At 43.2% G+C, this 13,043-nt stretch overlaps 1 protein-coding gene across 1 annotated transcript in view; it reads left to right on the top strand.

Annotated features, from left to right (window-relative positions):
- PKD1L3 (polycystin 1 like 3, transient receptor potential channel interacting) overlaps positions 1 to 13,043 on the top strand; it is a 58,624-nt gene that overhangs the window by 7,792 nt on the left and 37,789 nt on the right. The window contains 4 exon segments of the mRNA XM_059153376.1: positions 6,994 to 7,242; positions 7,335 to 7,413; positions 9,730 to 9,860; positions 12,207 to 12,387. Coding sequence (XP_059009359.1) covers positions 6,994 to 7,242; positions 7,335 to 7,413; positions 9,730 to 9,860; positions 12,207 to 12,387 — 640 coding nt within the window.

Raw genomic sequence — 13,043 nt, 5'->3', positions numbered from 1 at the left:
GTGCCTTAATAAAAGACAAGGTTTTCTCCCACAAAGTTTTCCATCCAAAGAGTCTTCTTCAAGTCCTTGCAGAGTCTTTCACACTGTGGGGTCCTCTCCTTTTTTTTTTTTTTTTTTTTAAATAAATGCTATTTAGGGAAGATGCATTAGCTTGAAATGACCTCAGTCAATACAGTGTTGGATGACTACGGAGATCACCTGACCAACCAGCTGGAAAAAGAGACCAATTTGAAGTGCATCTGGTGATTCTTCTGCGGGGTCTGACCTCACATCTTCAAGTTATAGGTGTCTTTGTCAGCAAGCCCTCCAAGGACCCATTAAAAGAGCAATCTAGAAAGTGCTATTTTAGACCCATGAATATCTTTATGAAGAACAAATGTGAAAATCAGTTTCTCTTTTGTAACTGGGGACTTGTGAGGTGGACAAGAAGTGTTTCATAATAGCATGAGATTGAAGTACAATTGGTGTGCTTCCGAGACTGTTAAGTAATTACAGAAGTCACTCTGATGATAATTAAGGCACTGAGATTGAGGACGCATTTGAAAAGTTTCAGGAAAGCCAAGTGGTGAAAAGTGAATTTCCAGAGAGCAGTGCTGGGAAGTTAATACACTACTTCAGAGGAGGTGGGTTTGTTTTTTTTTTTAAGATTTTATTTATTTATTTGACAGAGATTACAAGTAAGCAAGAGAGGCAGGCAGAGAGAGAGAGAGAGAGGAAGGAAGCAGGCTCCCTGCTGAGCAGAGAGCCCAACATGGGGCTCTATCCCAGGATCCTGCGATCATGACCCAAGCTGAAGGCAGAGGCTTTAACCCACTGAGCCACCTAGGCGCCCCAGATGAGGCGGTTTTAAACGTGCCTTTGTAGAAGAAGTTAACTACGTTAAGTAACTAGACGTTGGACTGTTTCACTTACATCCTTAGAAATGATACAGTCGGGCGCCTGGGTGGCTCAGTGGGTTAAGCCGCTGCCTTCGGCTCAGGTCATGATCTCAGAGTCCTGGGATCGAGTCCCGCATCGGGCTCTCTGCTCAGCGGAGAGCCTGCTTCCCTCTCTCTCTCTCTGCCTGCCTCTCCATCTACTTGTGATTTCTCTCTGTCAAATAAATAAATAAAATCTTTAAAAAAAAAAAAAAAAAAAAAAAAAAAAAAAAAAAAAAGAAATGATACAGTCAAGTTTGCCCTAAAATAACTATCTTTAAATCTCCTCATTGAGAAAGGAGGACTTTGCTTTTATCTGAGGAGTTGCCTTGTGTTTATGTATGCATGGTCCTTCAAAAAAATGTTTTTTTCAATTTTTAAGTACTCTCTATGCCCAGTGTGGGGCTCAAATTCACAACCCTGAGATCAAGAATTGCATGCTCCTCTGCGCCAGCCAGGTGCCCCCCAAAGTCCTTGGAAAATTTTTTGTCACTTCATTTTACCTGTGTTCCTGTTAAATTTTGTGTATTTGATGCTGAGAATATTTTTATAGTAGAGTTTATCACACTTAAATGTGTTTCAATAACTGATGTCAATTCTGGCCTTGTTCTATGCTTTCTGGGTGTAATCCTTCCTTGTTGCTATCTTCTGTCCTTTGTTGGAATTTTGCCCTTCAGTACTCTTCTTTTAATTGTTTGCCTTCAGGGAGTTGCTCTTTTTGAAAACACATTCCCACACCTGTGTTTCTCGAATGGTTGGGCTCCGGAGTGAAACAGTCTCTTTTGGAGCCCCCTCACCTGGTTAAAGGAATTAGTACATGGTCGTTTTTCCTTCCCTCCATAGATTTTGTTAGTATAGTGTGTAGATTTTTTTCAGGTTATTGTTATGTTGGCTTTTTTTTTTTTTTAAAGATTTTATTTATTTATTTGACAGAGAGAGAAAGAGAGAGAGAGAGCACAAGCAGAGTAGCAGGCAGAGGGAGAGGGGGAAGCAGGCTCTCAGCCGAGCAAGGAGCCCGATGCAGGACTCATCCCAGGACGCTGGGATCATGACCGAAGCCCAAGGCAGCCATTTAACTGACTAAGCCACCCAGGCATCCGTATTATATCTGTTCTTTTTCTTTTTTTTTTTTTAAGATTTTATTTATTTGACAGAGAGAGATCACAAGCAGGCAGAGAAAGAGGAGGAAGCAGGCTCCCCGCTGAGCAGAGAGCCCGATGTGGGGCTTGATCCTAGGACCTGAGATCATAACCTGAGCCGAAGGCAGAGGCTTTAACCCACTGAGCCACCCAGGCGCCCCATATTGGTTCTTTAAAATAGATTTTATTTATTTATTTGAGAGAGAGTAAGGGAAGGGGCAGAGGGAGAGGCAGAGGGAGAGAATCTCAAGCAGACTGCACAGAACCTGACATGGGGCTCAGTCTCACAACCCTGAGACCGTGACCTGAGCTGAAACCAAGAGTTGGATGCTGATGCTTAACCAGCTGGGCCACCTGGGGCGCCCTTGTTTTTTAGTATATAACTTAAGAATACTTAAAAACTTTTGTCAAAGTCCTATTTCCAGCAAATTAGAACATATATCTGTTTTAACTGGCTTCACATTTAGCACCAATCATTTGTATACCATAACTTTACCCTTTTTGAGCTCTTAATTTTGTATCATTTCTATTCCAGTTGTTTTTACAAGGAAGATCCACTGGTGCAAGTATTTTGGGAACTCATGGATACTCAAAATGTCTTTCTAGCCCCTTCCCAATAGGCCATGTTTTAGCAGGATGTACAAGTTAAAAACATAGGGTCAGTTGCTGTAGCAGAAGTCAGAATGGTAGCTTGAACAGATGGAAGTTTCTTTCTACACATTTTTCTTAGTTCATGAAAATTCTATTCTCTTTTACCTATACATCACTTATATTTCATTAGTTCTAGTTTTGTCCATAGGAAATACCAGTTATCAGGGCACCTGGGTGGCACCCTGTGCCCCCTCCTCCTCACCCCCAAATGTTCACACATGGGCTGTCACTCTAAAAAATAAAGAGGAAAAAGACATGGCAACTAATCAGTACATCTCAGAACTCTGTCCTACCCCAGCAGTAGTGGTTACAATGCTTCTTTGCTAAATAAGACCTAACAGTCCTATCAAGGCAGAGAGACTGTTACAGGAAGAGATAGAGATGGCAGAGCAGGCTCGTCGTAGCCAGATAAATTGTAATGGGTCTAGAGCACATGGCTTGAAAGAAGTCAACCTAAGTTAATAGCGAATAGTCATGTTAACACACTAGTAGTGCCTTCAGATCATGGTTTTCTTACTGGAAAATGTGGAAAGGGAATTAAAGCAATAACCAAGATCTGGTAAAATATCAATGATCATTTTCTAAACTATCAGACTACAGGGATGCCTGGGTGGCTCAGTCTGTTACACATCCAACTCTTGGTTTTGGCTCAGGTCATGATCTTGGGCTGCTGGGATTGAGCTGAATAGAGAGTCCGCTTCCCCTCTCCCTCTGCCCCTCACCTCCACTCATGCTCTCTCTCTTGCTCTACTTTCTCTCTCAAATAATTGAATAAAAAATTCTTTTAGGGGCGCCTGGGTGGCTCAGTGGGTTAAGCCGCTGCCTTCAGCGCAGGTCATGATCTCAGGGTCCTGGGATCGAGTCCCACATTGGGCTCTCTGCTCAGCGAGGAGCCTGCTTCCCTCTCTCTCTCTCTCTCTGCCTGCCTCTCTACCTACTTGTGATCTCTCCCTCTGTCAAATAGATAAATAAAATCTTTAAAAAAAATTCTTTTAAAAAATTCCTTGAAAGAGGGGTACCTGGGTGGCTCAGTCATTAAGCATCTGCCTTCGGCTCAGGTCATGATCCCAGGCTCCCAGGATCGAGCCCCACATCGGGCTCCCTGCTTGGCAGGAAGCCTGCTTCTTTCTCTCCCACTCCGTCTCTCTATGTGTCTCTCTCTGTCAAATACATAAATAAAATCTTTTTAAAAAATTCTTTGAAAGTATTAGATTATGGCCATACCACCCTGAACGCACCCAGTCTCATCTAAAACTATCAGAAATGTGCTCTGACTTATTAATAGGGAGCCTCTCCTTTTGATGAAATGATGAGGCAGATATTTCCACAGTAATACTTATGTACTGACAGCTTTACAATCGATCTGATTTAAATATTTTTATACTGGGGGTCTTTGAAGAATAAGCCAGATGAGACATTAGTGGTTGGTGACTCTTGAGCTCTGGAATCCTAGCTTGTCTTCAGAAGGGTCACTTTGGTTCCCTATATAAAATGACGTGCATTGTTTTCTGCCAAGAATAAGACATCCTTAAATAGGAAGAAATATATCTATCTTAGACTTTTACTTGAACTTAGTCTGCTTTCTTCTTTCTGTGGCAGCTACTCATCCTGCAGCCGCCTGTCACCACCCCGCTCGTGCTAATCTTATAAGTACGTCCCTGGACAGCACACATCTGGGATTGGCCACCCCTGCCCTTCCTGGTGGGTCCCGCCAGAATGCCACTCTGGCTCACCAAAGGCCCCAGGTGTAGTTTTCTCATAAGGAAAGCAAAGCACTTATATGCAGGGAAGAACCAGGTTGAATGGATGCTTTACTAACAATATTTTTAAAGGCTCCTCTGGCTTTCGTGTTGTTACAATTATCATTGGTTGGTTGGTTGGTTATTCCCTGCTTTATTCCAAAAAGGACATGTGATACCTTACAAAAGGATATGCAGTATGATAAAATTTAAATTTCTTTTTAAAAAGGAAAAAAAAGGGGGGGTGCCTGGGTGGATCAGTGGGTTAAAGCCTCTGCCTTCAGCTCAGGTCATGATTCCAGGATCCTGGGATCAAGTCCAGCATTAGGCTCTCTGCTCCGCAGGGAGCCTGCTTCTTTTCCACTCTCTCTGCCTATTTGTGATCTCTCTCTGTCAAGTAAATAAATAAAATCTTTAAAAAAAAAAAAAAAAAAAGAACCAATATGGGGCACCTGTGTGGCTCAGCGGGTTAAGCCGCTGCCTTCGGCTCAGGTCATGATCTCAGGGTCCTGGGATCGAGTCCCACATCGGGCTCTGCTCAGCAAGGAGCCTGCTTCCTCCTCTCTCTCTCTGCTTGCTTCTCTGCCTACTTGTGATCTCTCTCTGTCAAATAAATAAATAAAATATTTAAAAAAAAAAAAAAAAAGGATGCCTGGGTGGCTCAGTCAGTTAAGCACCTGCCTTTTGGCTCAGGTTATGATCCCAGAGTCCTGGAATCAAGTCCCTCGTCAGGCTTCCTGCTCAATGGGGAGCCTGCTTCTCCCTCTGCCTGCTGCTCCCTTCCTCTGCTTGTATGTGCTTGCACGAGCTCTCTCTCTCTCTCTCTCTGACAAATAAATAAATAAATAGTCTTTTTAAAAAGATTTTATTTATTTATTTGAACAGAGATCACAAGTAGGCAGAGAGGCAGAGAGAGAGGGGTAAGCAGGCTCCCCAACGAGCAGAGAGCCTGATGCGGGGCTCGATCCCAGGACCCTGGGATCATGACCTGAGCTGAAGGCAGAGGCTTAACCCACTGAGCCACCCAGGTGCCCCAATAAATAAATTCTTTTTAAAAATAAAGAAATAACAAAAAATAGTTAAAAAGGAAAAAAATATCAGCATGGAAGGAAAATTAAAGTAGGAACTGTATAATCTATAAAATCTCAAGAAATTTCTCAGCCTTTTTGCCTTTGTGTCCTACATAGAAACCTTTCAGGGGTTGTCTAAAGATAGGTTTACATTTACTTGACCCACTGCAAAAAAGAACTGTTTCTAGTTGTGTGAAACAGAACAAGGATGAGGTCAATCCCTTAAGTGAGAATTTTCTAAGAGAGATTCTACAGAACAGTAACCAATATTGCTTAAAACATTTCCAGAAGGAAAGAAAACAAAGATTTTTGACTGTAGGACTTCTCTGTCTTTCACCTGGCCAGACCTAACCACTTCCCACCAGTTTCACCACTATCACACCAGAGTCTAAACCACCATCCTCTCCCAGCCGAACTTGGCATCTGCCTCCTGCTCATCTCTCCCTGCTTCTGTCTGTGACGCTTTTCTGTCAGTTCTCACAACAGCAATCAGAGGAGCGATCTTTTACAACACAAGTCAGCTCACGCTGCTGTTCCTCAAAGTCCCCAGTGTCTTCCCATCTCCTTCAAGGTAAAGTCCTACTCTTCTCCATTGCCTGACATACGAATGCTCTCCCCGGTCCCAACCCTCATTCCCACCCACAACCCCAGGATCTTTCTGATCTCCCCTACATCCTAGTTCTGTTCATCAAGCCTCCTGCTCTTCTTTAGACAAACCCATCAGGCTGTGACCTCAGGGCCTTTGCACTTCTCACATGCCTGTCTCCAGTATATTGGCAGAGCTTTCTCCCTTTATTTCAACTCTCAGCAAAAATGCTGTCTCATACCTCTGAGTACCCTACCCTGTTTCCTTTCATTTGCTTACTCTTACTATTTTTCTGCATGGCACTTATTTAATATGTAATATAATTTGCCTCCACCGTGAAAAATGGAGGCTCCATGAGGGCAAGAACTTAGTTTATTTTGGTCATTGCTATATCCCTAGTTCCCCAAAACATTCTTTGGCATGTGGTAGGTGTTTAATTATAACTTACTGAATGGTTGATAATACATACACTAATGTAAATTGTGAATCTTTTTTTTTTTTTAAGATTTATTTATTTATTTATTTATTTGACAGAGAGAGAGAGAGACATAGAGAGGGAACACAAGCAAGGGGAGTGGGAGAGGGAGAAGCAGGCTCCCCGCTGAGCAGGGAGCCCAATGTGGGACTCAATGCCAGGACCCTGGGATCATGACCTGACCTGAAGGCAGAGGCTTAACCCACTGAGCCACCCAGGTGCCCCTAAATTGTGAATCTTAAAGAGGGTAATATTGTATGCCACTTTTTTAAAACTGTTTGAGCACTGGACCTTTTTGAGAAAAATACCCAGTATTACCTCATGGGACATGGGAATGCCAGAATAATTTTGTGAACTCTGCCTTAATTTTCACTTGGTAAAATCAGATTCAGCCTTTTCTTTTATGTACCTTTCAGTGCAAGATCCTGTGTCTTCCCATCAGCTCATTTCCTTCAACACTCCCCACAGTCACACGGCGGGTCATGGCAGTGACCTCAGCGCCTACCGGCCAGCCTCTCCCTGACACGCTGGCGCTCACCAGACCGGAGCTTGAAACACAGTCCAGGCAAGCTGTGGTCAAGGTGACCTCATGCCGCAGAGGGGACTCCCAGGCAGAGGTGTTCACCACTAACCCACAGACTTCATTTCAGGACGCATCTGATCAGGTAAGTACAGAAAACAAGAGGTCACCCTGGGGACTTTTGTGACGCTGCGAAAGTACTTCTATTCTTTCCTTCAATTTTGGTGATGCTTCCAGAATAGCTGTGTGAGGAAGGGGCCCAGTTCGCTCTCTACCTCTGAGCAGAACCATACCTCAGAGGACCTGACGGACCAGCGTTTGCCCCAGTGAGAAGCAAGCAGTGAGCGAGTCTTTGGCAATAGTCCACGGTGGATTCCATACCCCCTTGGGATTTTAATGTCTTATTTTTATTTAATGCTCTTTAATTTAGTACTTCAGATGGGGAGGAAGTTTTGTCTACCTGCCCCAATTTTCTGGCACTGGCAAACACTTCTGGACTGTTCTTCTACTCACCAACCCCGCTCTCCTGCTCCTTTGTTCCCTTTCCCCCACAAACTTCAAAAAAACCAAAGCTACTTTGATCATGTTGACTGAAGAAAATCATCCTGCTTCTCCTTCCCTATCATTTTTTTAAAAATATTTTATTTATTTATTTGACAGTGAGAGATCACAAATAGGCAGAGAGGCGGGCAGAGAGAGAGGAAGGGAAGCAGGCTACCTGCTGAGCAGAAAGCCTGATGCGGGGCTTGATCCCAGGACCCTGAGATCATGACCTGAACCGAAGGCAGCGGCTTAACCCACTGAGCCACCCAGGCGCCCCTTCCCTATCATTTTTAAAAAGATTATTTATTTATTTATTTGACAGAGATCACAAGTAGGCCGAAAAGCAGGCAGAGAGAGAGGGAAGCAGGTTCCCCGCTGAGCAGAGAGCCCGATGCGGGACTCGATCCCAGGACCCTGGGATCATGACCTGAGCCAAAGGCAGAGGCTTTAACCCACTGAGCCACCCAGGCGCCCCCTATCATTTTTTTTTTTAAACACAGGCCTTATTTACATGCCATCTAACATTTCCTTGCTCAAAGATAATCCTGTTTATGCTGGATCTGCTTCCAGCGGGAATTGGAACTAGATGTTCATCATTGTTTCAGTTAGTACTATGTCTCCTGGCAGAAAAACTCAACCCAGTAGCTTACACACAGAGTGCTTTGTTTTCCTTAAACAGAGAGAAGTCTGAAGTGTAGAGCACCCAAAAAGGCCGACAAATAAATTATGAGAAAATTAAGAGAATTTATCAGTGTTGCTGAATACCAGATCAATATCAATAAAGCTAATTGTACTTTTACATAGCAGTAGCAATTAGTTAGAAAATTAGAATTAAAAAAAAAAAAAAAAGCTAGAATAGCAGGGGCTCCTGGGTGGCTCAGTCACTTAAGACTCTGATTCTTTTTTTGTTTTGTTTTGTTTTAAAGATTTTATTTATTTACTTGACAGAGAGAGATCAGAAGTAGGCAGAGAGGCAGGCAGAGAGAGAGAGGAGGAAGCAGGCTCCCTGCTGAGCAGAGAGCCCAATGCGGGACTCGATCCCAGGACCCTGAGATCATGACCTGAGCCAAAGGCAGCGGCTTAACCCACTGAGCCACCCAGGCACCCTGTTTTGTTTTTTTTAAGCCTCTGATTCTTGATTTTGGCTCACACTCAGGCAGCGGGGGAGGCCACTTTGGAATTCCCCCCTCTCCCCTGCCCCTCTTCTGCTCCTTACATAGGGTTGCTCTCTTATAAAATAAATTTAATTAATTAATTAAATGAATAAAATAAATAAAATTAAATAGAAAGTACCTGGGAGTAAATCTATCCAAAGATGGGCAAAACCTCTATGGAGACAACTATAGAGCTTTATTAAGAGCCATTAAAGAAAGGCGAAGTGAGCAGTGAGATCTATCGTGCTTCAGCCCAGCTCTGCAACATCACATAAACCGTCCTCAGTGTCCTTCCTGGCGGTAGGTAGAATGGCATTAAATACAACCTGACCTCCCCTGGATAGCATGCAGTTTCATGGCCCTTGGGTCTCACTCATACTTTTATTCCTGCTTATTTACACGTTGGTCCCCAAGTATGGAACCGCAACTGGGTGGTCCTCAATTCTAAGATCACTCTGTAATTGATCTAACTTCCTGCAAACCCTGTGAATTAAAAATAACCCTGTGCAACTGTATGGCTTACAAGGGCTGTATCATGGCTGACTTCATGGACTCTAACTCCTGAGCCCAGCTGCACAGAGTAGGCATTTAATAAAGATTTACTGAACATTGGCTGAACCAAGCTGCAGTGGGCTGTTCTCTAGAAATGGCAGCAAGTAGCTGGTATAAACAGAGATTATCTCAGGGTGGGACTTCTGGTTCGAAAGCAGTAGACTTTAAAGAGTGGTTATTGTATGACCTTGGTATCTATTCCTCTATGAGAGAGGTAAAAATTCTATCCATTTGCAGAAAAGCTTCTGAAAGGAATAACTGTTACGGGGAGCCTGTGATTCATGGAGTTTGTCATTTTAACTCTTGTTAAAACAGTGTCTCAAACTACTAACGTACGGTCATTTTCTATGAATAATTCTGGCAAAATCCTTCATCCCCAACAGGTCTATACAAGAAAGCAGGGAAAATGAGCAAAGTGATTTATGGTCTGCAAACTCACAGCAAAGTACAGACAGCTTGTGAGATGCTCCAGAAACTGATAGCCTTTCTCCCAGGAATTTCTAAGTCAGCTCAGGTAAGCTCAGCTCAGGTAAGCATAGAGTGATGGGGAGGAAACGAGATAGGAGAAAGGGGGAAGCAAAACAGAGACAAAGTAATAAAACAGAAAATACAAAATCTGGAGATGGTGCCCTGTGCAGAATTTCACCTTATGAACTATGAACTATTTCTTAGAGACTCGATATATTTAGCCAGAGTATTTATACTTTTAACTCTGAAGATGGTGAATAAATAAGTCAGTAGTGAGCTTCTCGGGTATGCTGTGCTTCTTTTGTTCATTTATCAGGTTACTGCCTTTCTGATACATTTGTTAGACATCACGGGGGCCAGAAACAGATCCACTCCTTGGCCGAGATAGAGCAGTTCAGCTCTGAAACAGACAATCGGCCTTCAGTGCACTGTGACATTTGCATCTGTGGCTGCCACAGTTATTCTCAGGAATTATTCGTGCCCGGCTCTGCTCCGTACACATAAGTAAATTAAGGGACTAGGATCGCTGGGCATTTCTATTTTTTCTTTTCCATGCCTTTTACTTTCAGATATTCTGCAATAAACCTATAAATGTAATCTGTGTTTATTTGGGCTTCTTCTTTTTTTCTTTTTCTTTTTCTTTTTTTTTTTTTTTGAGAGAGACAGAAAGAGAATAGGTGTGTGGGCCAGGGGCTGGGGGTCAGAGGGAGAGAGAGAGAACCTTAAGCAGCCTCCAGGCCCAGTGCAGAGCCCTGACATGGGAGCTCATTCTTAGGAATCTGCGACTGTGACCTGCACCAAAATCAAGTCAGGCACTTAACCGACTGAGCCACCCAGGTGCCCATATTTGGGCTTCTTAATTATGGTAATAACGCATGTTTGTTATTAAAAAATCTGAAAAGCATATAGAATTATAAAGCCAATGCCCTCACCATCTTTGTCCCTCTTGCTAATCCCATTCTCTAAATGTAGTCGCTGTTACCGGATTATTATTAATTTGTCACGCAGAGCCTGCCAGACTTTTCCTATGCGTGGACAAGTTCGTCATTTTAACAACGAGGTTAAAGTATACACATGTTTCAGCCTCTTGTTTTTTTTTTTTTTTTTTTTACTTAATGCTGTGTCATGGATTTCTTTGTGTCATACACATAAATGAACCACTCATTCTTCATGTGCATTTGGACATTTTTCATTTGTCCACCGTCAGAAACAGCACACCCATGAACATCCATGTCCTCACATCACCGATTACTTATGCACATGTTCCTGGGGAACAGAGTGCCCGAGATAGAAGCAGGGTCTTTTGCATTTTCAATAGATGACAGAATGGTCTCAAAAGGCAACTTTCTGGGGCACCTGAGTGGCTTAGTTCGTTGGGTGTCTGACTCTTGATTTTGGCTCAGGTCATGATCTCGGGGTCATGGGATGGAGGCCTGCTGAGCATGGAGCCTGCTTGGGATTCTCTCTCTCCCTCTGCGCCCCCCACCCCACGTGCCCTCTCCCTCAAATAAATAAGTAAATAGGCACTGTTTTACATCCCTACCAACCATTGCCCATGCTCTCCCAATTTCAAAGGCAAGAAAAGAAAGAAAAGGAGGAGGGAACATGTTACTGATTACTGAGGACATTGAACATCATCATATGCATTGATTGACATTGTGTCAGTCAGTCACCTCTCAGTTGCTTCTTCGTGTCCTTTGTCCATTTTCCCTCCAATGGGTTGTCATTTCTTTCTCACGTGTCGGTAAGAGAGCTTTATTGACTATTGGCGTTGACCTTTTGTTATTTGTGTTGCAAATATTTTGTGCCCGGCTCTTATTTTTCATTTTGTCTACTGGATCTTTTTTTTTTTTTAATGCAGAAGTTCTTAATAAATGTTACTTTGAAAACAAAAACATTTCAAAACCAAAATAGTCATAGCTACAGTGGCTAGTCTGTCAGCCTGCTTATCTTCTTACTTGTTTGGCGTGAGAACAACCTACCAAAAGGAGAATTGGGGTTTTCTGGTTCGTTTAGATTTTTTCCTGCTTTCTATGATAAGTTGGTCTCGAAGGCTTTTGAGGCCCGAGTTTCAAGGGACAGTCTCCTCATGCTCCGGCCAGGACTGCCCTTCCTTTTTTTTTAGCTTAGTTTCGTGAATTAGCTGTGTGATCTACTTACCGCTCCGGGAGGGTTCTGTCAGTTCCTGAACATAACATGAAATACGAATCCTCCCTGTAGGTAATATGTAATGTATTTTCTTCTCATGCCAGGTTGTAATAGTGCTTTTTTTTTTATAAAAATGTGTTTGAAATGCATAGAGAACATTGAACTCCTGATGAGAAGAGCACAAATAAATTCAAAACAGACAGAAACAGCTCAGGAGTGTGCGTTTGCTTCCTTAAACTCCCAGGTCAGTGTCCTCAGTCCACTTGGTGACCCGAATAGGCAGTTACCAGGGAGCGCATATGAGAGCAACAGCAGTCTGGGCTTCGAAAACCCCGTGACTGTCTGCCTCATTCACTCCCTCGACGATGTCGTGGAAGCTGGTGAAGCCAGTCTGCAAAGATCCAAGAATGACATTGAGCAGGTAGGTGCAGGAGATGCTCGCGTTGATCTCATTTTAGAAACTTTTTAATCGTCGGGGCGCCTGGGTGACTCAGTGGGTTTAAACCTCTGCTTCAGTTCAGGTCATGATCTCAGGGTTCTAGGATCAAGCTGCACATCGGGCTCTCTGCTCTGTGGGGAGCCTGCTTCCTCCTCTCTCTCTGCCCGCCTCTCTGCCTACTTGTGATCTCTGTCTATCAAATAAATTTTTAAAATCTTAAAAAAAAAAAAAAAGGAAAAGAAACTTTTAAATCATGAGGCCCCTACGTGGCACAGTCGGTTAAGTGTCCAACTCTTGATTGATTTTGGCTCAGGTCATGATCTCAGGGTTGTGAGATTGAGCCCAGTGTCAGGCTCTGTGTACGGTGCAGAGTCTGCCTAAGACTCTTTCTCCCTCTGCTTCTCTCTGTCACTCCCTCTCTTTAAAAAAGGTCCAGGGCAGCTTATATCATGGGACGAAGAAATATGTCTTTTGGTGGCCCTCTTAGTTGATACAAAGGATGTTGAGTCTTTAGCCCGACTGGAAGTACTTTCTTTGTCCAAGAATGTCACCTTTCCTTATGTCACCATCAAGATCTTTATTCCCTGTCCAGCCCTTCCAAAACCATTATCCACTGAGGTTACTCAGGTCACATAGTGATTG

Source organism: Mustela lutreola, chromosome 16 (genome assembly GCF_030435805.1).
Source record: "Mustela lutreola isolate mMusLut2 chromosome 16, mMusLut2.pri, whole genome shotgun sequence".
Taxonomy (NCBI): Eukaryota; Metazoa; Chordata; class Mammalia; order Carnivora; family Mustelidae; genus Mustela; species Mustela lutreola.
The sequence above is the reverse complement of the archived record's forward strand: the minus strand, read 5'-3'. Positions and strand labels throughout refer to the sequence as shown.